Below are 27,280 nucleotides of genomic sequence, written 5' to 3'. Positions count from 1 at the left end.
TCTGAGAAAGTTCTAGGAATGTTCTGAGAATATTCTGAGATTGTTCTGGGAACTTTCTGAGAAAGTTCTGGGAATATTCTGAGAAAGTTCTAGTAAAATTCTGGGAATGTTCTGCAAAAGTTCTAAGAATGTTCTGGGAATATTCTGGGATTTTTCTGAGAATATTCTGAGATTGCTCTGGGAACTTTCTGAGAACGCTCTGGGAATATTCTGAGAAAGTTCTAGTAAAATTCTGGGAATGTTCTGAAAAAGTTTTAGGAATGTTTCTGGGGATATTCTGAGACTGTTCTGGGAATTTTCTGAGAAAGCTCTAGGAATATTCTGAGAAAGTTCTAGAAACATTCTGGGAATGCGCTGCGTAAATTGATGGTGCTATATAAGTACCTGTAATAAATAATATTAATGTTATAATGTACAATGTTAGGAATTGAAAACCAACATAGGCGTCAGTTTGTATATTCCCCACTATGTGGAGATCTCACTTGTTGTCAGTGGAACAGGAAGTGATGTCATTTATAAATTAGAAGTTCCAGGTGAGAGGTGAGTCGGGAGGAAGTAGAGAGGAGACATTGCTGGAACTGGCAGCAGAGGAGGTAATAAGGTATTATTTTATATTTACACCCAGTAACCCCCCGTCATGTCCGTCCTCTTCCTCCATCGTCATGTCCGTCCCCTTCCTCCATTGTCACCGTGAAGTCTTATATGGTTTATAGACCAGATACATCCTAAATATAGAACCATTTATCCAACCGTCCATCCAGAGCCTCTGGTTTATAGACCGGATACGTCCTAAATATAGAACCATTTATCCAACCGTCCATCCAGAGCCTCTGGTTTATAGACCGGATACGTCCTAAACATAGAGCCATTTATCCAACCGTCCATCCAGAGCCTCTGGTTTATAGACCGGATACGTCCTACATATAGAACCATTTATCCAACCGTCCATCCAGAGCCTCTGGTTTATAGACCGGATACGTCCTAAATATAGAACCATTTATCCAACCGTCCATCCAGAGCCTCTGGTTTATAGACCGGATACGTCCTAAATATAGAACCATTTATCCAACCGTCCATCCAGAGCCTCTGGTTTATAGACCGGATACGTCCTAAATATAGAACCATTTATCCAACCGTCCATCCAGAGCCTCTAGTTTATAGACCGGATACGTCCTAAATATAGAACCATTTATCCAACCCTCCATCCAGAGCCTCTGGTTTATAGACTGGATACGTCCTAAATATAGAACCATTTATCCAACCGTCCATCCAGAGCCTCTGGTTTATAGACCGGATACGTCCTATATATAGAACCATTTATCCAACCGTCCATCCAGAGCCTCTGGTAAAATTGAGCTTATTCTTTTTTAGGGATCTACACTGCAAAAACTCTGTGCAGACATGAATTATCCCGGTACAGTTCAGATCATTCTCAGTTTATTATCTGTCTACAGAGAGGAGAGTCCTGCATAGATCACATGACCACATCAAGGAGGATGGAGAAGGACCAAAGTCACATGACTGAGAGGATATTGGACCTCACCCTGGAGATCATCTACCTGATGACCGGAGAGGTGAGGAGGATTCTGGGAGGTCACATGATATCACTCTTATCTCTATTAATAAAATGCAGATCTGACCGAGGAGGTGAGGAGGATTCTGGGAAGTCTGTATTAATAATTGTTTCTTTCTCTCCTTAAACAGGATTATAAAATAGTGAATAAAATATGTGGTAAACCATTAACACCCAGCAGATGTCTTTATGGAATATCACCCATCACAGTACCTCCACCTCACTGCCTGACAACAGAGGGAACCAGTGCCAGGAAGATTCTAGAAGTCACCCAGAAGATCATTGATCTGCTGACAGGAGAGGTGAGCGGCGCCGGGAATTCTGGGACATTCTCCAGTAACAGACAAGGGATGTGTCTGGATGGTGACTGTATCATGTGTGTGTCAGGTTCCTATAAGGTGTCAGGGTGTCACTGTCTATTTCTCCATGGAGGAGTGGGAGTATTTAGAAGGACACAAGGACCTCTACAAGGACGTCATGATGGACAATCAGCCGCCCCTCACATCACCGGGTAAGAGGAGACTTTATTGGAAAGGAGAGAGCAGTACGGAGGGTCCACCTAGATCCCCCATCATCTGATAAACACATAGAAACAATGGATTCAGTCAGTGTGTGTGTTTCCTACAGATGGATCCAGTCATGGGAACCCATCAGAGAGATGTCCCTGTACTCTGTATTCCCGGGATTCCACACAGGAAGGTCACACCATCCCTCACCATCATCAGGTAGGTGGATTTGGTGATACGTCTATGTATTCTCTTGTTTCTCCCTTTTTCTAAATGTATTCTATCATATTTGGAGTTTAGGGTGAAGAACTGAAAGATGTCAAAGTTGAGGATAAAGAGGAAGAAGAAGAAAGGTTGGTGAGTGGAGATCAGCAGTCTATGGAGGAGGGGGAGATGATTATGAAAAGTATAAAGGAGGAATCCTCTCTACATATTGACGCAAGTAAGTAGTAAACACTAAATGCAAAAAACATTCACATTTTCATTTACTTCTAGGAGTATAAAGTATGTATCTATTCTCTTACATGGGTTGAAAAATAATTTGTCTATTGAGTTCATCTTAAAAAAGTCATGTTCCCAACAAATGAGGAGGAGATATTGTACACCATATGAAAGGTCCATCTCCATTCCTCAATATAACGTCATGTTCCCAACAAATGAGGAGGAGACACTGGACACCATATGGAAGGTCCATCTCCATTCCTCAATATAACGTCATGTTCCCAACATATGAGGAGGAGATACTGGACACCATATGAAACATCCATCTTCATTCCTCAATATAACGTCATGTTCCCAACAAATGAGAAGGAGATACTGGACACCATATGAAAGGTCCATCTCCATTCCTCAATAGAACGTCATGTTCCCAACAAATGAGGAGGAGATACTGGACACCATATGAAAGGTCCATCTCCATTCCTCAATATAACGTCATGTTCCCAACAAATGAGGAGGAGATACTGGACACCATATGAAAGGTCCATCTCCATTCCTCAATATAACGTCATGTTCCCAACAAATGAGGAGGAGATACTGGACACCATATGAAAGGTCCATCTCCGTTCCTCAATAGAACGTCATGTTCCCAACAAATGAGGAGGAGATACTGGACACCATATGAAAGGTCCATCTCCATTCCTCAATATAACGTCATGTTCCCAACAAATACAGAGGAGATACTGGACACCATATGAAAGGTCCATCTCCATTCCTCAATATAACGTCATGTTCCCAACAAATACAGAGGAGATACTGGACACCATACGAAAGGACAATCTCATAAAAAATAATGGTCATTAAACCTCTTTATTTACTTTCATGACCTCTTCTCTTGATTGTAGACTTCATCAGTGATCCCTCTTCCTCCTGGAGGGTGTTCCTGACTTTGCTAGATGTTGTAAAGGGGTTTTTCTTCACCATGAAAGTAACTTTGTGTTCATCCATCACGGCTGAGCGATGTATCAACATGTATGAATTTTTAATGTAAAGTTTTAAACAATACTTATAAAGTTTTTTTTTTATAAATTGTATTCTGCCAGGTGGGCGCTTTGTCTGGAATACCTATGAGGGACATCTTCTTTTATCTGCCGGTTATAATGGCATCGCACAATCTGCTCCAAAACTAAATCCGGTGAGTCGAAAAATATATCATGGACCTTACCATTTGGAGAGATCGATGGATCCCTCTAATCCTGAGGAATCTGATAAATCATGTACTGTCACTCCAGATATACATCTAAGCTCTCAGAATACAAAGAGATCCACAGATCCATCTGATCCCAAGGAATCTCCTGTAAGCCATGAAGGCGTCCACGCAGGTGGACATCCATTCTCATGTTCAGAGTGCGGGAACTCTGAAAACAGAAACCAGATAATCCACACAGAAGAAAATCATTATTCATGTTCAAAGTGTGGAAAAGGTTTCAGTGGCAAAGTAAGACTTCTTAGACACCAGAAAATTCACACAGGTGAGCGCCCTTATTCATGCACAGAGTGCGGGAAATGTTTCATTCGGAAAGGACATCTTTTTACACACCAGAGGTGTCACACAGGTGAGCGTCCCTATTCATGCTTAGTGTGCGGTAAATGCTTCACTGACAAAAGAGTGCTTAATATACACCAGAGAATTCACACACGGGAGAATCCTTTTTCATGTCCAGAGTGCGGGAAATGTTTTAACCAGAAAGGACATTTTCTGAGCCACCAGAGAAGTCACACCGATGTGCGTCCCTATTCATGTTCAGAGTGTGGTAAATGTTTTATTCGAAAAGGAGAACTTAATAAACATCAGAGAATTTATACTGGTGAGTGCCCCTATTCATGTACAGAATGTGGGAAATGTTTCATAGAGAGAGGAAGTCTTCATAGACACCAGAGAATTCATACGGGTGACCGACCCCATGCATGTTTAGAGTGTGGGAAATGTTTCATTCAGAAAGGACAACTTGATAAACATCAGAGAATTCACACAGGTGAGCGCCCCCATTCGTGTTTAGAGTGTGGGAAATGTTTCATTCACAATTGGGAACTTCTTCAACACCAGAGAATTCACTCAGGTGAACGCGATTTCTCCTGCTCAACGTGCGGGAAATGTTTCTCTTCGAAAAAAGACTTACATAGACACCAGAGAATTCATACCGCTGCGCGTCCTTTTTCATGTTCAAAGTGTGGGAAACGTTTCACTACAAATCAACACCTTTGTAGACACCAGAGAATTCATACAGGCGAGCAACCTTATTCATGTTCAGAGTGTGGAAAATTTTTCAATGTCAAAGGAAACCTTATTAAACATCGGAGGATTCACACAGGTGAGCAACCGTATTCATGCTCAGAGTGCGGGAAATGTTTTAATCTCAAAGGTAACCTTCTTAACCACTTGCCGACCGCGCATAGCCGAAAGACGGCTTCACCGCGGCCGGCCAGTTCTGAGTGGACGTCATATGACGTCCTCCCAGAACGCGCTCTCCTGCGCGCCCCAGGGGGCGCGCACCCGGCGATCTCCGTGATCGCTGTGTCCTACGGACACAGCTGATCACGTGATGTGGTGAAAGGCCGATCCCACCGGCCTTTTACCACGTGATCAGCGGTGTCCAATGACACGCTGATCACAGGAAAATGCAAGTGCCGGTTCTCGGCTGCACTTTCCTCACGCTGTCAGATCGTGAGGAAAGTACTGCCGAGAACCGGCAGTTGTCAGAGCGGGGATCGGCACCGATCATCAGGGCACTGATGATCAGTGCCCTGATGATCGGTGCCCAGCAGTGACCCCCGCAAGTTCATCAGCAGTGCGCCCACTAGCCCCGCCCACCCATTCCCAGCAGTGCCCCCACCTGTGCCCAGCAGTGCCCCCACCTGTGCCCAGCAGTGCCCCCACCTGTGCCCAGCAGTGCACCCACCTGTGCCACTCTGCAGTGCCACCTACCTGTGCCCAGAAGTGCCACCTACATGTGCCCAGCAGTGCCACCCACCTGTGCCCACCCACCTGTGCCCACCAGTGCCACCCACCTGTGCCCACCAGTGCCACCCACCTGTGCCCACCCACCAGTGCTGTCCACCAGTGCCACCCACCAGTGCAGCCCAGCAGTGCTGCCAGTCAGTGCCACCAGTCAGTGCCCAGGGGTTGTGCCAGTCAGTGCCGCCAGTCAGTGCCCAGAAGTGATGCCAGTCAGTGCCGTCTATCAGTACCCATCATCAGTGTCACCTATCAGTGCCGCCTATCAGTGCTGCATATCAGTGCCGCCTATCCGTGACCCCTAATTAGTGCTGTCTATCAGTGCCGCCTATCCGTGCCACCTCATTAGTACTGCCTATCAGTGCCCTTTAGTGCTGCCTATCAGTGCCCATCAGTGCCGCCTATCAGTGCCCATCAGTGCCGCCTCATCAACGCAAATCAGTGAAGGAGAAAAAATACCTGTTTGAAAAATTTTATAAAAGAAACAAATAAACTTTTTTTTTTTTTCAAATTTTTTGCACTTTTTTTAATTTATAGCGCAAAAAGTAAAGCGCCCAGTGGCGATTAAATACCACCAAAAGAAAGCTCTATTTGTGAGAAAAAAATGATCAAAATTTCATATGGGTACAATGTTGCATGACCGCGCAATTGTCAATCAAATTGTGGCAGCGCTGAAAGCTGAAAATTGGCCTGGTAAGGAAGGGGGTATAAGTGCCCGGTAGGCAAGTGGTTAAACACCAGAGGATTCACAAAGGCTAATACAATTTTTCATGCTTGGACTGTGGGAAACATTCTGTTCGAACCCATAGCAGGGTGTTCTCATTCCTATTTTTGCATTGTACATATTAAAAAATGTGAATCCAACAAGAAGAGTAAAAGTCCTCGTAATATATGGATCGGGGAACTGTAGACATAGAAGTATACTAGGGAAGGTTTGGTACCCCATGAGCCGCAAACAATCTGGTCCAAGTAGTGTGCTTCGCGTGCCACAGAGTATTGTGGGTGTGGCAAAAATTCTGGAGGTATTTAGGGTGTGGCTTTGTATTTATGGGTTTTCGATTATGGTAATGTCCCACATTCATGTAGAAAGCGCACTCTTCGAAATAACTGTCGGAATCCATGAGCAAGTATTTGGACAACACACCAGCATTTGTGACAACAGGTGAGCAACATGCGGATAATCTTGACAATAAACGGGGCAACAAATGGGAAATAATGACAATACACGGGGCAACAAATGGGAAACAATGACAATACACGGGGCAACAAATGGGAAATAATGACAATACACGGTTCAACAAATGAAAAATAATGACAATACAAGGATTAACAAATGGGAAGTAATGACAATACATGGGGCAACAAATGGGAAATAATGACAATACGCAGGGCAACAAATGGGAAATAATGACAATACGCAGGGCAACAAATGGAAAATAATGACAAGACACGGGGCAACAAATGGGAAATAATGACAATATACGGGGCAACAAATGCGAAATAATGACAATACACGGGGCAACAAATGGGAAATAATGACAATACGTGGTTCAACAAATGGGAAATAATGACAATACGTGGTTCAACAAATGGGAAATAATGACAATACACGGTTCAACAAATGGAAAATAATGACAATACAAGGGTCAACAAATGGGAAATAATGACAATACATGGGGCAACAAATGGGAAATAATGACAATACAAGGGTCAACAAATGGGAAATAATGACAATACACAGGGCAACAAATGGAAAATAATGACAATACACGGGGCAACAAATGGGAATAATGACAATACACAGGGCAACAAATGGGAAATAATGACAATACGTGGTTCAACAAATGGGAATTAATGATAATATATGGGGCAACAAGTGGGAAATAATGACAATACGCAGGGCAACAAATGGGAAATAATGACAAGACACGGGGCAACAAATGGGAAATAATGACAAGACACGGGCAACAAATGGTAAATAATGACAATATACGGGGCAACAAATGGGAAATAAAGACAATACATGGTTCAACAAATGGGAAATAATGACAATACTTGGGGCAACAAATGGGAATTAATGATAATATATGGGGCAACAAGTGGGAAATAATGACAATACACAGGGCAACAAATGGAAAATCACAACAGTACATGATCGCAACCAATGTGAAATAATGACAATATATGGGGCAACAAATGGGAAATCATGACGGTACATAGGAGCAGCAAATGGAAAATCATGACAATAAACAGGCCAACAAATAGGAAATCAGGACAGAATATGGCATACCAAGTGGGAAATTACAATAATACATAGGGCAACTTATGGGAAATCATGACAATACATGGGGCAACATATGGGAAATCATGACAATACATGGGGCAACAAATGGGAAATACAGTAAAGACAATACATGGGGCAAAAAATGGAAAATTATGACGGTACATAAGGGCAACAAATAGAAAATCATGACAATATACACAGGTCCAACAAATGGCAAATCAGGACTGTACATAGGGCAACAAATGGAAAATCCGGACAGTACGTGGCGCACCAAGTGGGAAATCACAACAATACATGGGGCAACCAATAGGAAATAATGACAATACATGGTTCAACAAATGGAAAATAATGACAATACACAGGGCAACAAATGGGAAATAATGACAATACATGGTTCAACAAATGGAAAATATTGACAATACACAGGGCAACAAATGGAAAATAATGACAATACATGGTTCAACAAATGGAAAATAATGACAATACACAGGGCAACAAATGGGAAATAATGACAATACATGGTTCAACAAATGGAAAATAATGACAATACACAGGGCAACAAATGGAAAATAATGACAATACGTGGTTCAACAAATGGGAAATAATGACAATACACGGGGCAACAAATGGAAAATAATGACAATACACAGGGCAACAAATGGAAAATAATGACAATACATGGTTCAACAAATGGAAAATAATGACAATACACGGGGCAATAAATGGGAAAAAATTAGAGATGAGCGAATTATTCAAAAATTCGGTTCGGCTGATTCGCCGAATAAATTCGCTTCGAGCCGAATATATTCGCTGCGAATCTAACTTATAAAAAGGGTGTTTCTAGGCTTCAGAGAGCCTTTATATTAGTGCAGAACACTGTACCTTTAATTTAAATGCCCTTGGAGTCTGCTGGGGAAGAGAAATAATACTGACAGTCAGTATGACATGCAGATGAGTGCCGTCGATCTTAGAATCACCGCACACTTCACTCATTTGGGCAGTCACGGGGCCAAAACCAGAGTGTGGAGCCACAGTGTGGCGGTGGAGGCAGCAGCAATGGGAGGCCATACAGCACCCTATGACAAAATGGAACCCACCAGCAGTGTGAGGAGACCTGAAAGTGGCACATGGCAGAGTGTGGCGATGGAGACAGCAGCAATGGGAGGCCGTACAGGGACCCATGACACACTCTGGACCTGGCAGCAGCATGAGGAGGCGGTACAGGGGCCCATGACAGATTACGGGCCTGGCAGCAGCATGAGGAGTCGGTACGGGGGCCCATGGCAGATTACGGGCCTGGCAGCAGCATGAGGAGGCGGTACAGGGGCCCATGGCAGAGTGGCGGAGCGTAAGCAGCTAAAATTGAAGGCCATACAAAGGCCTATGTTAAAAAGTCCCCCCAGCAGCAGCGTGGGGAGACGACTATCAAGAGTCCAATGGCAGAGTGGCGGAGCAGAAGCAGCTTCAATTGAAGGCCATACACAGGCCTAGGTTTAAAAGTCCCTCACAGTTAATTCCAATAACGAACTCTACTCCTCCGTGCAATCTACTTACGAGACCCTGGGCAGGTCTGGGTCCAATTTGTGGTAGAGACTGGTTTTGTTCAGCCATGCTTGAGCGAGTAATAACAGGTCTGTGCTGCCCTTTGGTGTCTGGCTTAATGCGCACAACACTGAACGTCCCAGCGTTTGTCAACGATTTGCCGTTAAGTGATGCAAACCCGCTGAACCACGTTCATGAGGAGCCGGTACAGGGGGCCATGAATCAGTATGGACCTGGCAGCAGCGTGAGCAGACGACAGAGGCACATGGCGCAGGGTGGCGGTGTAGGCAGCATTATTCTGAAGCCATACACAGGCCTAGGTTAAAAAGCGGAAGCCGTCAGCAGCGTGAGCAGACGACAGAGACACATGGCGCAGGGTGGCGGTGGATGCAGCAGTATTCGGAAGCCAAACACAGGCCTCGGTTAAAAAGCGGAAGCCGTCAGCAGCGTGAGCAGACGACAGAGGCACATGGCGCAGGGTGGCGGTGGAGGCAGCAGCAATGGAAGGCCATACAGCACCCTATCACAAAATGGAACCCACCAACAGTGTAAGGAGACCTGAAAGTGGCACATGGCAGAGTGTGGCGATGAAGTCAGCAGCAATGGGAGGCCGTACAGGGACCCATGACACACTCTGGACCTGGCAGCAGCAAGAGGAGGCGGTACAGGGGCCCATGGCAGAGTGGCGAAGCGTAAGCAGCTTAAATTGAAGGCCATACAGAGGCCTATGTTAAAAAGTCCCCCCAGCAGCAGTGTGGGGAGACGACTATCAAGAGTCCAATGGCAGAGTGGCGGAGCAGAAGCAGCTTCAATTGAAGGCCATACACAGGCCTATGTTAAAAAGTCCCCCCAGCAGCAGTGTGGGGAGACGACTATCAAGAGTCCAATGGCTGAGTGGCGATCCGGGAAGTCAGCGTTGTGATTGCAGATGCAATGCAGAGATTCTATGAGGTGATGCCGTGGGTGCGAAGAAGATCATATACCGTCGTACTTCCATCCATAAGACGGAACAACCTGCGAACCGGGAGCTTTATTGCCCTGACCCGCTGAGCAGCTTCTGGGATACCCAAGAGGCCCATGGCAGAGTGGCGGAGCGTAAGCAGCTTCAATTAAAGGCCATACAGAGGCCTATGTTAAAAAATCCCCCCAGCAGCAGCGTGGGGAGACGACTATCAAGAGTCCAATGGCAGAGTGGCGGAGCGGAAGCAGCTTCAATTGAAGGCCATACACATACAAGGTCATATACCGTCGTACTTCCATCAGTTTATTTAGCACAATCGGTCAATTGCAGCTTGCCGTTGGCTGGAAACTGTACGTTTATGTCACTGGAATGCACTAATCACCCAAAAAATATTACCGCCACCCGGCGTGTAAATGGATCTAACTCTTTGAACGTACAATAGTGGTTGTGAAGCAGAAAGTCAGTTTATTGTACACAATCGGTCAATTGCAGCTTGCCGTTGGCTGGAAACTGTACGTTTCTGTCACTGGAATGCACTAATCACCCAAAAAATATTACCGCCAGCCGGCGTGTAAATGGATTTAACTCTTTGAACGTACAATAGTGGTTGTGAAGCAGAAAGTCAGTTTATTTAGCACAATCGGTCAATTGCAGCTTGCCGTTGGCTGGAAACTGTACGTTTATGTCACTGGAATGCACTAATCACCCAAAAAATATTACCGCCACCCGGCGTGTAAATGGATCTAACTCTTTGAACGTACAATAGTGGTTGTGAAGCAGAAAGTCAGTTTATTGTACACAATCGGTCAATTGCAGCTTGCCGTTGGCTGGAAACTGTACGTTTCTGTCACTGGAATGCACTAATCACCCAAAAAATATTACCGCCAGCCGGCGTGTAAATGGATTTAACTCTTTGAACGTACAATAGTGGTTGTGAAGCAGAAAGTCAGTTTATTTTGCACAATCGGCAAACTGCAGCACCAACTGTGCACGACAGCCACCAAAAAAAAAAAGGGTGTATGTCACTAAATTTTCGATTCTTTGATAGCTGTGGCACTGAGTAACGATTCTGTGTCCCTGAGTAACGATTCTGTGTCCCTGAGTAACGATTCTGTGTCCCTGAGTAACGATTCTGTGGCCCTAAAGTCTCTGTGGCCCTAACTCTGTCCCTTAATACACACAGGTCTGTCTCTCTTGAATGACCGGAGGCTAATGGAGAATTCTAAGATGGCCGCGATTTATAGCTCCACCATTACACAGTGCTGGCTGGCTGCTGATTGGCTAATGCGATCACATGTCATGAATGCATTATGGGTCAGCGCGCCTTGTCTGCGCGCCTTCCCAGAGATCCCCGCCCCATCTTCTCTGTCCATTTTCTCCGTCGCCACACATGTCGCCGCCATTTTTGGGAAAATTCGATTTGTGCATCCGAAGTTTGCTAATCTTCGGATTCGTCGCGAATAGAATTTTTCCAAATCTTCGGAAAGAATTCCACTTCGTCATGTTCGATTCGCTCATCTCTAGAAATAATGACAATACACAGGGAACAAATGGGAATAAATGACAATACATGGTGCAACAAATGGAAAATAATGACAATACACAGGGCAACAAATGGGAAATAATGACAATACTTGGGGTAACAAATAAGAAATAATGACAATACTTGGGGTAACAAATGGGAAATAATGACAATACATGGTTCAACAAATGGAAAATAATGACAATACATGGGGCAACAAATGGGAAATAATGATAATATATGGGGCAACAATTGGGAAATAATGACAATACACGGGGCAACAAATGGAAAATCACAACAGTACATGATCGCAACCAATGTGAAATAATGACAATATATGGGGCAACAAATGGGAAATCATGACGGTACATAGGAGCAGCAAATGGAAAATCATGACAATAAACAGGGCAACAAATTGGAAATCAGGACAGAATGTGGCATGCCAAGTGGGAAATTACAATAATACATAGGGCAACATATGGGAAATCATGACAATACATGGGGCAACAAATGGGAAATATAGTAAAGACAATACATGGGGCAAGAAATGGAAAATTATGACGGTACATAAGGGCAACAAATAGAAAATCATGACAATATATACAGGTCCAACAAATGGCAAATCAGGACTGTACCTAGGGCAGCAAATGGAAAATCCGGACAGTACATGGCGCACCAAGTGGGAAATCACAACAATACATGGGGCAACCAATGGGAAATAATGACAATACATGGGGCAACAAATGGAAAATCAGGATTGTACGTGGCACACCAAGTGGGAAAAAGTTGACAATGCATGGGGCATCCAATGGGAAATAATGACAATACATGGAGCAAGAAATGGGAAATTATGACGGTACATAGGGGCAACATATGGAAAATCATGACAATATATGGGGCAACAAATGGAAAATCAGGACTGTACACGGGGCAACAAATGGGAAATCAGGACAGTACGTGGCACACCAAGAAGGAAATCATGACAACACATGGGGCAACCAATGGGAAATAATGACAATACATGGGGCAACAAATGGGAAATTATGACAATACATTGGGCAACAAATGGAAAATAATGACAACACATGGGGCAACAAATGGCAAATCACAACAGTGCATGATCACAACCAATGGGAAATAATGCCAATATATGGGGCAACAAATGGGAAATCATGACAGTACATAGGAGCAGGAAATGGAAAATCATGACAATAAACAGGGCAACAAATAGGAAATCAGGACAGAATGTGGAGTACCAAGTGGGAAATTACAATAATACATAGGGCAACATATGGAAAATCATGACAATACATGGGGCAACAAATGGGAAATACAGTTAAGACAATACATGGTGCAAGAAATGGAAAATTATGATGGTACATAGGGGCAACAAATAGAAAATCATGACAATATATATACGGGTCCAACAAATGGTAAATCAGTACTGTACATGGGGCAACAAATGGGAAATCCGGACAGTACATGGCGCACCAAGTGGTAAATCACAACAGTACATGGGGCAACCAATGGGAAATAATGGCAATACATGGGGCAACAAATGGGAAATTTTGACGGTACATGAGGAAACAAATGGAAAATCAGGATTGTACGTGGTGCACCAAGTGGGAAAATGTTGACAATACATGGGGCATCCAATGAGAAATAATGACAATACATGGAGCAAGAAATGGGAAATTATGACAATACATAGGGGCAACAAATGGAAAATCATGACAATATATGGGGCAACAAATGGAAAATCAGGACAGTACATGGCGCACCAAGAAGGAAATCACGACAACACATGGGGCAACCAATGGAAAATAATGACAATACATGGGGCAACAAATGGAAAATAATGACAATACATGGGGCAACAAATGGAAAATCACAACAGTACATGATCGTAACCAATGGGAAATAATGACAATATATGGGGCATCAAATGGGAAATCATGACATTACATAGGAGCAGGAAATGGAAAATCATGACAATAAACAAATACAAAATCAGAACAGGATGTGGCGTAAGAAGTGGAAAATTACAATAACACATAGGGCAACATTTGGGAAATCATGACAATACATGGAAAATTATGACGGTGCATAGGGGCAACAAAGAAAAAACCATGACAATATATACGGGTCAAACAAATGGCAAATGGTACATGGGGCAACAAATGGGAAATCTGGACAGTACATGGTGCACCAAGTGGGAAATCACAACAATTCATGGGACAACCAATGGGAAATAATGACAATACAAGGGGCAACAAATGGGAAATCAGGACAGTACGTGGCACACCACGAAGGAAATCATGACAACACATGGGGCAACCAATGGGAAAGCATGACAATACATGGGGCAACAAATGGGAAATCACGATACTACATGGGGCAACAAAAGGGAAATCTTGACTATACATGGGGGCAACAAATGGGAAACCACATCAGTACATGGGGCAACAAATGGGAAATCTCGTCAGTACGTGGGTCAACATATGGAAAATCAGATAATACATGGGGCAGCAAATGGTAAGTCATGATAATACATGGGGCAATAAGTGGGAAATCTTGACTATACATGGGGGCAACGAATGGGAAATCACATCAGTACATTGTAAAATATAGGGAAGACAAAAAGGAACATCCAATCCAATGAGTACTCTTCCATAAATGGACATCTCTACTATCTGTTACTGGTTGCCGCACTTCATTACTCATTTTTTTAACTGACAAAAATGGCTTTTGATTGGTCCAGACGTTGTATCATTATTAACAAGTCTGATGTATATTTATCTTCAGTGATACGAGATTTGATTGCCCGATAAAGCTCAGTATTATTGTATGTGAATGGGGGATTCTGATGTTCTAAAATGAACAATAAACCTCGTACACTTTCCTTCTGGTCCGAGTATACAATGAAGGAAATGCGTATTTGCTCCCCTGCTGATGTTGAATGTTCGTCCACTCACAAAGAAATGATCGGTCTAAAAATCGAATGTTCGGTGTATGGTAACACTGAGAGACAGAATAGCAACAACAAATTAAGCAGAAATGCATGTCTAACAAATGATGACTGATCTGCATGTTCATGAGGGAAATAAGTATTTGATCCCCTATCATTCAGCAGGATTTCTGGCTACCAGGTGTCTTTCGTACAGGTAACAAGCTGAGATTAGAAGCAGTCTCTTAAAGGGAGTGCTGCTAATCTCATTGTGTTACCTGTATAAAAGACACCTGTCCACAGGAGCAATCAAACCATCAGATTCCAAACTCTCCACCATGGCAAAGACCAAAGAGCTGTCCAAGGATGTGAGGGACAAGATTGTAGACCTACACAAGGCTGGACTGGGCTACCAAACTATGGCCAAGCAGCTTGGTGAAAAGGTGACAACAGTTGGTGCAATCATTCACAAATGGAAGAAACACAAAACAAGTGTCAGTCTCCCTAGGTCTGGTGCACCATGCAAGATCTCACCTCGTGGAGTGTCAATGATCATGATAACAGTGAGGTCCTGGAGTGGCCTAGCCAGTCTCCAGACCTTAATCCGATTGAAAATCTGTGGAGCTGAAAGTTCGAGTTGCCAAACGTCAGCCACCAAACCTTAATGACTTGGAGAGGATCTGCCAAGAGGAGTGGGCCAAAATCCCTCCTGAGATGTGTGCAAACCTGGGGGCCAACTCCAGGAAACGTCTGACCTCTTTGATTGCCAACAAGGGATTTGCCACCAAGTACTAAGTCATGTTTTGTGAAGGGGATCAAATCCTTATTTCCCTCATGAACATGCAGATCAGTCATCATTTGTTAGACACGCATTTCTGCTGAATTTGTTGTTGCTATTCTGTCTCTCAGTGTTACAATACACCGAACATTCGATTTAAAGACCGATCATTTCTTTGTGAGTGGGCAAACATTCAAAATCAGCAGGGGAGCAAATATGCATTTCCTTCACTGTGTATATATATATATATATATATATATATATATATATATATAAAAATGATCATAATTCTTAGATGGTCGGTGATTGGAATGTGCTGAGTACAGGGTCCTTCATTGGAGACGGAGAATCCAGAAGGTCAATGTGCTCAGTACATAGAGTCCTCCATTGGAGATAGAGAATCCAGAAGGTCAATGTGCTGAGTAAGAGCGAGTTCTCCATTGAACACAGAGAATCCAGAAGGTCATTGTGCTGAGTACAGAGAGAATCCTTCATTGGAGACAGAGAATCCAGAAGGTCAATGTGCTGAATACAGAGAGAGTCCTTCATTGGAGACGTAGAATCCAGAAGGTCAATGTGCTCAGTACATAGAGAGTCCTCCATTGGAGTTGGAGAATCCAGAAGGTCAGTGTGCTGAGCACAGAGAGTGTCCTTTGTTGGATTTTAGACACATATAATACTTCTTCTAGTGTCTTGAGGCGATTATGAATGAAAGAGCCATTGAAATAAAAAATGAAGTGTGATTTTATTCTATCACACAATGGTGTAAAATAACAATGTAAAGCGTATTATGAACAGTTCCATGTAGATAAAACTACTGTAAAAATAACAAGCAAAAGTTTAAAGAAAGTCACCATTATCTGTCATAGAAGTCCGTCCATGTGCTGTTCTGTCCTTCATGTTCTTGTAAGAAGCCGGAAATAGACGGGAATGATGATCTTGTAGCATGCACCTGTTGCAGCTTCTCAGACGTATATGTATGTGTATGCAAGAGTGTCAGTGTTAGCGTGTGAGTGAGAGTGTCCCCCTTGTCCGTTGTCTCATGATCTTTTATGAGGCAAATTTACGTCATAGTTAGTGATCTTAATACCTTCTATGGAAAGTATTACTGCTTAGAAAAGCCATTTCATAAAAGGAAGGGATGCTATACATATGATGTTTGATGGACAGGAACATATGTATGCTGATGTACATAATATTATAAGCTAATGATGTAACCCTCAGCTATATATTTAAAGAATAATATAGCTTAAGAACATATCAATGTATAATCACTAAACTATATATGTATCAATGTTAGAAACGTATACTAAATACACACAGATACTATTAAAATACGTAATGTAATAGTAAGTCACTTCTAATAACCTTGACATAACTACCAGAGACGTTTATGCCTAAATATAGTATACTCAGCCTTCAGCTAGTTTAGCTAGTTCAGCTTAACTCCTGTCTTTTACTGTCTCAGCTATAATTGAAGAATAGTAATACTACCATTTGTCAAAAGACCACTTACACATATTAATATTAATTATGACTAATCATAAAAACCAAATATTTTGCAAGCTTGCCATCAATATAAGTGCCGAATCATAATTTAGATTTATTAACATCCTTCATTGGAGACGGAGAATCCAGAAGGTTAATGTGCTGAGTACATAGAGAGTCCTCCATTGGAGACAGAGAATCCAGGTCAATGTGCTGAGTAGAGAGTGAGTCCTCCATTGGAGATGGAGAATCCAGGAGGTCAATATGCTGAGTACAGAGAGAGTCCTCCATTGGAGACCTAGAATCCAGAAGGTCAATGTGCTGAATCCATAGAGAGTCCTCCAATGGAGACGGAGAATCCAGAAGATCAATGTGCTGAGTACAGAGAAAGTCCTCCATTGGAGATGGAGAATCCAGAAGGTCAATGTGCTCAGTACATAGAGTCCTCCATTGGAGACGAAGAATCCAGCAGGTCATTGTGCTCAGTACATAGAGTCCTCCATTGGAGACGAAGAATCCAGCAGGTCATTGTGCTCAGTACATAGAGTCCTCCATTGGAGACGAAGAATCCAGAAGGTCATTGTGCTCAGTACATAGAGTCCTCTATTGGAGACGGAGAATCCAGAAGGTCAATATGCCCAGTACATAGAGAGTCGTCCATTGGAGACAAAGAATCCAGAAAGTCAATGTGCTGAATACATAGAGAGCCCTCCACTGGAGAATCCAGAAGGTCCTATATACACAGGTATATGGGGTTATAAAAGAGGAATTTATGAAAACTGGCACACTCAGAATCTGGCGCAGCTGCACGTGTTAGCCAATCAGCTTCTAGCGTCAGCTCATTCACGGATTTATAATATTTGCGTGTCATAATATGGTCAACATTACAGGAGAAGAAATGAAAAAACGTATGATGTGGTTATTGAAATCACAACTAGATGGCATTCTCACTGATTGTGAATGGACCAGGCAGACAGGAAGTGATGTGAGGAACAGACAGGAAGTGATGTAAGGTACAGACAGGAAGTGATATAAGGTACAGGCAGGAAGTGGTGTAAGGTACAGACAGGAAGTGATATACCATACAGGCAGGAAGTGGTGTAAGGTACAGACAGGAAGTGATGTAAGGTGCAAACGGGAAGATATATAAGGTACAGACAGGAAGAGATATAAGGTACAGACGGGATATAAGGTAAGGAAAGGACACTACAGGGTGTCCTAAAAGTCTCCCTACATAGGAAAAAGTAACAAACTCATATTTTATTTTCAATATTTATATGCTTGCATAACAACAGATATTTTGTAACTTATAAAAGGCACCAAAATTAGTGTGATGGGAAGCACAGTGGCTAAGTGGTTAGCACTTCTGCCTGGCAGCACTACGGACATCAGTTTGAATCCCAACCATGGCATCACCTGCCTGGAGTTTGCATGTTCTTCCTGTGCCTGTGTGGGTTTCCTCCGGGTACTCCGGTTTCCTCCCATACTCCAAAGACATGCTGTGAGGTTAAATGTCTAAATTGGCCCTCGTATGTGTATGAATGTGAGTTAGGGACCTTAGATTTGTCCTCTTTCTCCACAGTCACAGTGTTGTCCGTCCTCTTCCTCCGTAGTCTCTGTGATGTCCGGCCTCTTCCTCCATAGTCTCTGTGATGTCTGTCTTCTTCCTCCATAGTCACTGTTATGTCCGTCCTCTTCCTCCATAGTCATTGTGATGTCCGTCCTCTTCCTCCATAGTCATTGTGATGTCTGTCCTCTTCCTCCATAGTCATTGTGATGTCTGTCCTCTTCCTCCATAGTCATTGTGATGTCTGTCCTCTTCCTCCATAGTCATTGTAATGTCTGTCCTCTTCCTCCATAGTCATTGTGATGTCTGTCCTCTTCCTCCATAGTCATTGTGATGTCTGTCCTCTTCCTCCATAGTCATTGTGATGTCTGTCCTCTTCCTCCATAGTCATTGTGATGTCTGTCCTCTTCCTCCATAGTCACTGTGATGTCTGTCCTCTTCCTCCATAGTCACTGTGATGTCTGTCCTCTTCCTCCATAGTCACTGTGATGTCCAACCTCTTCCTCCATAGTGTCTGTGATGTCCGTCCTCTCAGTCCATAGTCACCGTGACGTCCGTCCTCTCCCTCCATAGTGTCTGTGATGTCCGTCCTTTCAGTCCATAGTCACCGTGACGTCCGTCCTCTCCCTCCTTAGTCACCGTGACGTCCGTCCTCTCCCTCCTTAGTCACCGTGACGTCCGTCCTCTCCCTCCTTAGTCACCGTGACGTCCGTCCTCTCCCTCCTTAGTCACCGTGACGTCCGTCCTCTCCCTCCTTAGTCACCGTGACGTCCGTCCTCTCCCTCCTTAGTCACCGTGACGTCCGTCCTCTCCCTCCTTAGTCACCGTGACGTCCGTCCTCTCCCTCCTTAGTCACCGTGACGTCCGTCCTCTCCCTCCTTAGTCACCGTGACGTCCGTCCTCTCCCTCCTTAGTCACCGTGACGTCCGTCCTCTCCCTCCTTAGTCACCGTGACGTCCGTCCTCTCCCTCCTTAGTCACCGTGACGTCCGTCCTCTCCCTCCTTAGTCACCGTGACGTCCGTCCTCTCCCTCCATAGTCACCGTGACGTCCGTCCTCTCCCTCCATAGTCACTGTGACGCACAGTATTTTATCTCCAGCAGATGCTGTTGCCCACACTTTTCTTTGTATAGTTATTAAAAGGAATTCTCATGCAGAAATAAAAACAGATCACTGTGTCTCCGTTCCATTTCTGCCACCACCTCCAGAAGATGAATTCACACCTCAGGCAAGCCTTCCTAGAGAGAGAGAGAGAGGAAGCGATTTCCAAGAAGCATGTGAATGAAAGAACAGAGAAGGAGAATGTCACCAGCACACCGAGGATCACCAATGTGGTTCCAAAAGTTTTAATGAACGATTACATAGCTACAACAAGGCAACGTTTCGGAGTCTTGCAGGACCTCTTCATCAGGCATGTGACAGAAAGAACAGAGAGGTGCCATTGAGTGTAGACTGTAAGACATTTATTATTGAAGCACAGAGTAGAGTTGCACTCACATTTGGTGAAGTAAAAGCAGGCACATCTAAAGTCCGTGGAAGGAAAGTCAGCTGCCCATGCTGTGTGTTTGGCTGTCATTCGGCTAAATCTATGGCCGGCTGGGTGGTGTAGAAGGACCGGAGCAAGGGCTAGCGCGCAAGTGGAACTCTGGTGGAGCGAATAGTTCGGCGTGATGACGTCGCCGGACATGTTTTCGGGCATGCACATGAAGAGATAGAACATCAGGCATGCTCCATTGTCGAGGAGCTGTTGGACTAGACCCGATGTTCTATCTCTCCGTGCGCATAATGGCAGTCAACCCTCTTAGGGTTTGGGTTGCTGCCTTTCTTTTATGGCCTGAAGGTCCTTTCCACATGTAGATTTGGGACTAGACCCGATGTTCTATCTCTCCGTGCGCATACTGGCAGTAAACCCTTCTTAGGGTTTGATCTGCTGTCTTTCTTTCATGGCCTGAAGGTCATTTCCATGTGTAGATTCGGGATTAGACCCAATGTTCTATCTCTTCTGTGCACATATTTGCAGTCAACCCTCTTAGGGTTTGGGTTGAGGCCTTTCTTTTATGGCCTGAAGGTTGTTTCTTCATGTAGATTTGGAATGATGGGTAAGAAGTGGTGTACAATGTCCAAAAGAATGGTAGATGAAGAGGTGTTCACTGAGATTAGCAACAAGTACGTTAAGCCAATGTGTTTCGGGAGCAAAACTCTCCCTTCTTCAGGGCTATTGAACAATCTCTCTGAAGAACGGAGAGTTTTTATTCCCGAAATGCAAGGAAAGTCTGGAATAGAGACCTGATGATCGGGCACTGTGACCATCGGGGCGATGGTGGGTGTAGATGGTGAGTCTCATTGCTCAAATACACAAGATGGAGACTGAGATCAGTAAGCACCCCAAGACCAGGTCTCTCTTATCCTCCTCAGCCCTCGGTAACCATGCATCCTTCCCCAGTCACCTCACCTCCCCAGTCTCCGATTCCTTCAGGTCCCCCCAACCCTGCTCATAATGCATCCCTCTCCGACCACCTTGCTCCCCTATTCAGAGCTACTTCACCCTCATCCAACGACACACTCACTAATTCTTCTCACACCAACCACCTCATTCCCTGATGAGCAGTGTTGGTGCTTCCTTCTCACCCACCTCATCCTTTGGTCATAGCACTTCTTTCCTCTGTCAACCTGCCCACCCACCTTCAGGATCTAGGACACCTAGTCTGTCTACATGAAGATCATCTACCTGTTGACTAGAGAAGTGAGGAAGTCACATGACAATATTCTGATCTCTGAACATAAAGTGTATCTAAAACCAAAACTGTTCTTTCTTGGTTTGGAAAGACTACAGACTGGTTAAAACCCCTTTTAACAGGTATTTGTTCAGTTACCTTTGATATCTGTCTCCCATAAGTAAATCCGGCCATAGATGGTTGGAATCTCGGCTGGTTCAGCAGGAACCGGCCTGAGGTGCGAAACCATGTATAGGCAGGCTGAATGTACCCAACCGGCCTATCAGATTTTACATGTGATTATCGCTAGCAGCTGGTATAGCCCTTAGTGATAGTCATTGTCTTCTGGCAGGTACGGCTCCCCGGGAGGGAGGGATTTCCCTGTCAATGTTCCCTGTCTGTGTTGATGGGGGAATTGAACCCGTGGTTGCAGAAAAGAGATTCGCTCCATGTATGGATGGCCTAAGACTTCACCTCCTCTGATTTAGACCTAACAGGAAGTAAGAAATAATCTCTTTAAATAAGATCGATCACTATAATTGTTTACAGTTCTGTCCCCTATAGGACAAAGTATATGTAGTACTTTGTCCCTTGTATTTAGAGTGTTACCCCGCGTTCACTATATCCGCTCTCCCCGGACCCCGCGTTCACTATATCCGCTCTCCCCGGACCCCGCGTTCACTATATCCGCTCTCCCCGGACCCCGCGTTCACTATATCCGCTCTCCCCGGACCCCGCGTTCACTATATCCGCTCTCCCCGGACCCCGCGTTCACTATATCCGCTCTCCCCGGACCCCGCGTTCACTATATCCGCTCTCCCCGGACCCCGCGTTCACTATATCCGCTCTCCCCGGACCCCGCGTTCACTATATCCGCTCTCCCCGGACCCCGCGTTCACTATATCCGCTCTCCCCGGACCCCGCGTTCACTATATCCGCTCTCCCCGGACCCCGCGTTCACTATATCCGCTCTCCCCGGACCCCGCGTTCACTATATCCGCTCTCCCCGGACCCCGTGTTCACTATTTCCGTTCTCCACGGACCCCGCATTCACTATAACTATATCTGAAACTCAAACATTTAGCTTTAAACACAGATCAAAATTAATAGATCAGAAGAATTCTGGGTAGTTTGCCTTGATAATTGTAACTTTCATTACACAAAATTTTAACACCCAGCATCTGTCTTCTCAGGACATCCCCCATCACTGCCTGACAACAGAGGGAACCAGTGCCAAGAAGGATCTAGAAGTCACCCAGAAGATCATTGATTTGCTGACAGGAGAGGTGAGCGGTGCCGGGAATTCTGGGACATTCTCCAGTAACAGACAAGGGATGTGTCTGGATGGTGACTGTATCATTGTGTGTGTCAGGTTCCTATAAGGTGTCAGGGTGTCACTGTCTATTTCTCCATGGAGGAGTGGGAGTATTTAGAAGGACACAAGGACCTCTACAAGGACGTCATGATGGACAATCAGCCGCCCCTCACATCACCGGGTAAGAGGAGACTTTATTGTAAAGGAGAGAGCAGTACGGAGGGTCCACCTAGATCCCCCATCATCTGATAAACACATAGAAACAATGGATTCAGTCAGTGTGTGTGTTTCCCACAGATGGATCCAGTAATGGGAACCCACCAAAGAGATGTCCCCGTCCTCTGTATTCCCGGGATTCCACTCAGGAAGATCACACCATTCCTCACCATCATCAGGTAGATGGATCCAGTAATGGGAACCCACCAGAGAGATGTCCCTGTCCTCTGTATTCCTGGGATTCCACACACGGAGATCACACCATCCCTCACCGTCATCAGGTAGGTGGGACTGAGCATGGAGACCTAAAAATGTATTCTAAGCAATGAGAGGACGTTCTTCTATGTATTCTCTTGTTCATTTTTTATAAATGTATTCTGTCATTTTTGGATTAGGATGAAGAACTGAAAGACATCAAAGCTGAGATTAAAGAGGAAGAGGAGAAGGTGAGTGGAGATCAACAGTCTATGGAGGAGGGTGGTCCTTTATATTCCCGGGATTCCACACAGGAAGATCACATCATCCCCCATTATGATCCGGTGGATGGATCCAGTAATGGGAACCCACCAGAGAGATGTCCCCGTCCTCTGTATTCCCGGGATTCCACATAGGAAGGTCACACCATCCCTCACCATCATTAGGTAGATGGATCCAGTCATGGGAACCCACCAGAGAGATGTCCCCATCCTCTGTATTCCCGGGATTCCACACAGAAAGGTTACAACTCCTATAAAGTTAAAGAAGAGATAAAAAAGGAGAATGATGAGGTTGATGTGATGGAGGAATTTCCAGAAGGACACAGAGGTCCCTTCAAAGATGTCAAGAGGGAGCCATGCAGTGACACAAACCCACCAGAGAGATGTCCTCAGCTGCAGTATTCCCGGGCTTCCACACAGGAGAATCACACCATTTGTCACCACGATCAGGTAGATGAAAAGGATCGTAAGAAGCTACTTGTGCCTTGTTCCTGCTGCTCCCTCTACTCCATGTAGGGAGAAACTACTTGTTCAGTATTCTATCCAGTGCCTCCTGGACAAGTCTATAGGCCAGGAACAGGGTCATTTTTTTGGGGCTGCATTGTGTCATGAGGGAATAAGGGTTTGGCGGCATCCAGGCTTTTCACCCATTCAGGTTGAGGATGTGTGTCTTATTAGAAACTGGCTTTTCAGTTTTGTCCAGAATGTTTGTGGGTCCTGGAGGCTTTGTAGAATATTGGGCGGGATGAAGCCTTCAAACCTTGGTACATATTTTGATGAACAGCGCCTGCTGGTTGTGCAGCCATGCACAGGCCTTATGATATGGAATCTGACTGTGGTTCAGGGCTCCACCTTCCCTGTACTCCAAAGGTGCAAGGCCATATAAGACGTGTGCCTGTTTACACTGGCCAAGCTGACACCTCTAGCTAGAGATGATGAAGGAGCAGCATGTGAACAGTGCTGCGTCCTGGACTGATAGACCAGATTCTGATAGGCTGAAAGCCAGGGTCAGAGTTTTCATTTCATAGTCAGGAGACTGTATTGTAACTGAAGACGGGATGATGCTGAGACCCCTGTCTATGAATCCTATGTGTTCAATGAACATAAGAGGAAAGCCCTGACAACAAGTTTGGCAAGTTGACTGTGTCCCCTGACACCTGATCTTCACTATATAGATTCTAGAAGGCAAATAGCAATAGATTTCTGAATATTTTTAAGAATCTAGAATTGAGCTTTTTTTTTTATCATATAAAGGATATTTCTGTTAGGACCTGTTGGTGTCCTTAAATGTCCTCTGTCATATTTGGGGTTTAGAATGGGGAACTGAAAGGCATCAAGGTTAGGAGTTCTTTGGGCACATCTGCCTTGGAGACCATTGGAGGGATACAATGGGAATAGGCACTAGAGCAGCACTTCCAGGAGAAGAAGCAGACTCTGGGCAGGACAGAAGAGAACAAGAAGGTGCTTCTAAGTGCAGTACATCCACATATTTATTGGTAAAGACCACTTACAGAAGGTGATAAGGCTTGGGCATTCCAAAACGTCAATGCAGGGCTCCTGTCACTGTGTTCTGGAGCTCACTGGTCTTGATGAAGGAGCAATTGCGCCTGCTCTGAAATGTGTCACCGCCCACCATTGACTTCACCTCCAGGACGTGCGTTCCAAATGGATGGTGTGCATTCCACAGCAACCCAGGAAGAGCGGTGGCCATCTTGGAATTGTACCTGAGCTCCCAATGCGGCTGCTGGCCTTCACAGTGCGCTCCAGAACAGAACACTTTTTCACCAATAAATATGTAGATTACTGCACTTAGAAGCGCCTTCTTGATCTCTTCTGTCCTGCCCAGAGTCTGCTTCTACTCCTGGAAGTGCTGCTCTAGTGCCTATTCCCACTGTATCCCTCCATTAGTCTCCAAGGCAGATGCGCCCGAAGAACTCCTAACCTTGATGTCTAAAGTGGAAAAAGATGGGACGTTTAGTGAGTGGAGATTACCAGACTATGGAAGGAGCTGGTCCTCTGTGTTCCTGGGGTTCCATACTGAAAGTTCTCAACATGTCCCACCATGATCGTGTAGACTGGAGTAATAGAACTCTATCGCTTTCCTAAACTATGAGATGGCATTGTTTTTTGTGGTCTCTTATTTGCAGTAACCTTTTTCACATGTTTTATGATAAACCTTTGGGATTTAGGTTGAAGAACTGAAAGACATCAAATTTGAGATTAAAGAGGAAGAAGAAAAGACGTTGGTGAGTGGAGATCAGCAGTCTATGGAGGAGGGTGGTCCTCTGTGTTGCCGAGATTCCACACAGGAAGATCACAACTCTCTACACCTCGATCAGGTAGATGGGACTTAGCGGTAGAGCAAAAAAAAAATCGATTATAAACCGTGAGATAGGTTTTTCCAGATGTTATATTTTATCTTCTTTGGGTTTTAGGGTGAAGAGCTCAAATACATCAAAGTTGAGGTTAAAGTGGAGGAAGAAGAGACGTTGGTGAGTGGAGATAAGCAGTCTATGGAGGAGGGGGAGATGATTATGGAAATTAAACCGGAGGAATCTTCTCTACGTATGGACACAAGTAAGTCATAACTTCATATTTTAATTTACTTACTTTTCATTTTGTTTGCACATGTAGTCCTCCTATGGGGGTATTATGATAAATGACCCTTCCCAAAATGGACATTAAGCTAAACCTCCATAGTCCATGATTTAATCCAGATCCAAAGAAGACATCTTACCATTAAAAGGTGTATATGCATTCTCAATAGAGAAATCTGAACCTTGAACTTCCATAATGCCAGAAATAGAGTACAAAATCAATGCCCACTATATAAGCCCTTTCACTAGGCTGCAGTTTCAGAGGGTGAGACCAGGCAGGTGTTACCCAAAAAAAAAAATCATAGTGTGCATTTTCTGCGAAGTAGAGCACTAGGCTGCAATTCCAAAGGGAGAGACCAGGCAGATGTTATTCTGAAATAAAAATTATAGTGTGTGGTGTTTTTTTTAGGCAAAAGCCTGAAATAGAGTACAGATCCAATGCTCAGTATTTAAGCCCTTTGACAAGGCTACAACTTCAAGGGGAGAGACCGGGCATGTGTTATCCAGAAATAGAAACAGAAAATAGTACATGCCTTTTGAGACAAAAGACAAAAATAGAGTACAGACTCAATGCACAGTATGTATCATTGATCTATAAAAACAGATGTTCTTTGTAGCCGTTTAACACAGAAAGCATTTGCAGCACTTTTAAAAAATAATTCCACAGAAGATAATGGTCGTAGTATCAGGAAAACCTGATTAGCTGTATATAATCAATGCAGTGCCACGTGGCAGCTGCTCAACATATTCCTTAGAGGGAATGTGTGTAAAACTGGAAATATCTTAGAGCGACTCCTTCAATCATTGTGGTCAGCCTGTAGATGGATAAGCTGCAAAATGTAATACAGATGGCCTGATCTTATACCATCAAGGAAAACTAACCAGGCCATGCTTGCATACTATGTTCCAGTATAACTTCCTGAAAGAACGTGTCTATAAATACAGAAGTGATTCCTCCTGGAGTAGTCAATCTACAGATAACTTCATAGTCAAACCAGGCTTGTAATAGTGTCAGGCTTGATTTCTGACAGAGGTGCATGTGTAAACAAGGAAGGTGGGCTGAAGGCGCCATTTCTCAATATAACGTCATGTTCCCAACAAATGAGGAGGAGATACTGGACACCATATGAAAGGTCCATCTCCATTCCTCAATATAACGTCATGTTTCCACAAAATACCATTGTACAGAGCAGGTGAGTATAACATGTTTACTGTTTTTATGTTTTTTTTTAATTACTTTTAGTAACACTTTAAAGAATCTGCAGATCATATATGGACTCGGTGTGAACACTTTTCTGATCAATTTTGGAGGGAGAACAGGAGCCCAGCTGTGAGATCGAC

General features: G+C 44.2%; 1 protein-coding gene and 1 long non-coding RNA gene across 2 annotated transcripts in view; both read left to right on the top strand.

The window, feature by feature from the left end:
* Positions 1-530: 530 nt before the first annotated feature.
* LOC149453319 (uncharacterized) overlaps positions 531-27,280 on the top strand; it is a 28,233-nt gene continuing 1,483 nt past the window's right edge. The window contains 11 exon segments of the mRNA XM_089688626.1: positions 531-593; positions 1,372-1,574; positions 1,705-1,875; positions 1,961-2,084; positions 2,201-2,298; positions 2,380-2,521; positions 3,621-5,110; positions 22,953-23,147; positions 23,262-23,312; positions 25,532-25,681; positions 25,778-25,919. Coding sequence (XP_089544752.1) covers positions 1,479-1,574; positions 1,705-1,875; positions 1,961-2,084; positions 2,201-2,298; positions 2,380-2,521; positions 3,621-5,110; positions 22,953-23,147; positions 23,262-23,312; positions 25,532-25,681; positions 25,778-25,919 — 2,659 coding nt within the window. The 5' untranslated portion in view covers positions 531-593; positions 1,372-1,478.
* Positions 18,149-22,866, top strand: LOC149453320 (uncharacterized). Its single transcript, XR_016314715.1, has 3 exons — positions 18,149-18,247; positions 22,529-22,621; positions 22,708-22,866. It is a non-coding gene; the product is annotated as an uncharacterized LOC149453320 (long non-coding RNA).

This window comes from Staurois parvus, unplaced genomic scaffold, assembly GCF_062004578.1.
Source record: "Staurois parvus isolate SC_StPar_1 unplaced genomic scaffold, SC_StPar_1.0 ptg000449l, whole genome shotgun sequence".
In the NCBI taxonomy this organism is placed as follows: Eukaryota; Metazoa; Chordata; class Amphibia; order Anura; family Ranidae; genus Staurois; species Staurois parvus.
Note: the sequence above shows the minus strand (reverse complement) of the source record. Positions and strands in the feature narration are given on the sequence as shown.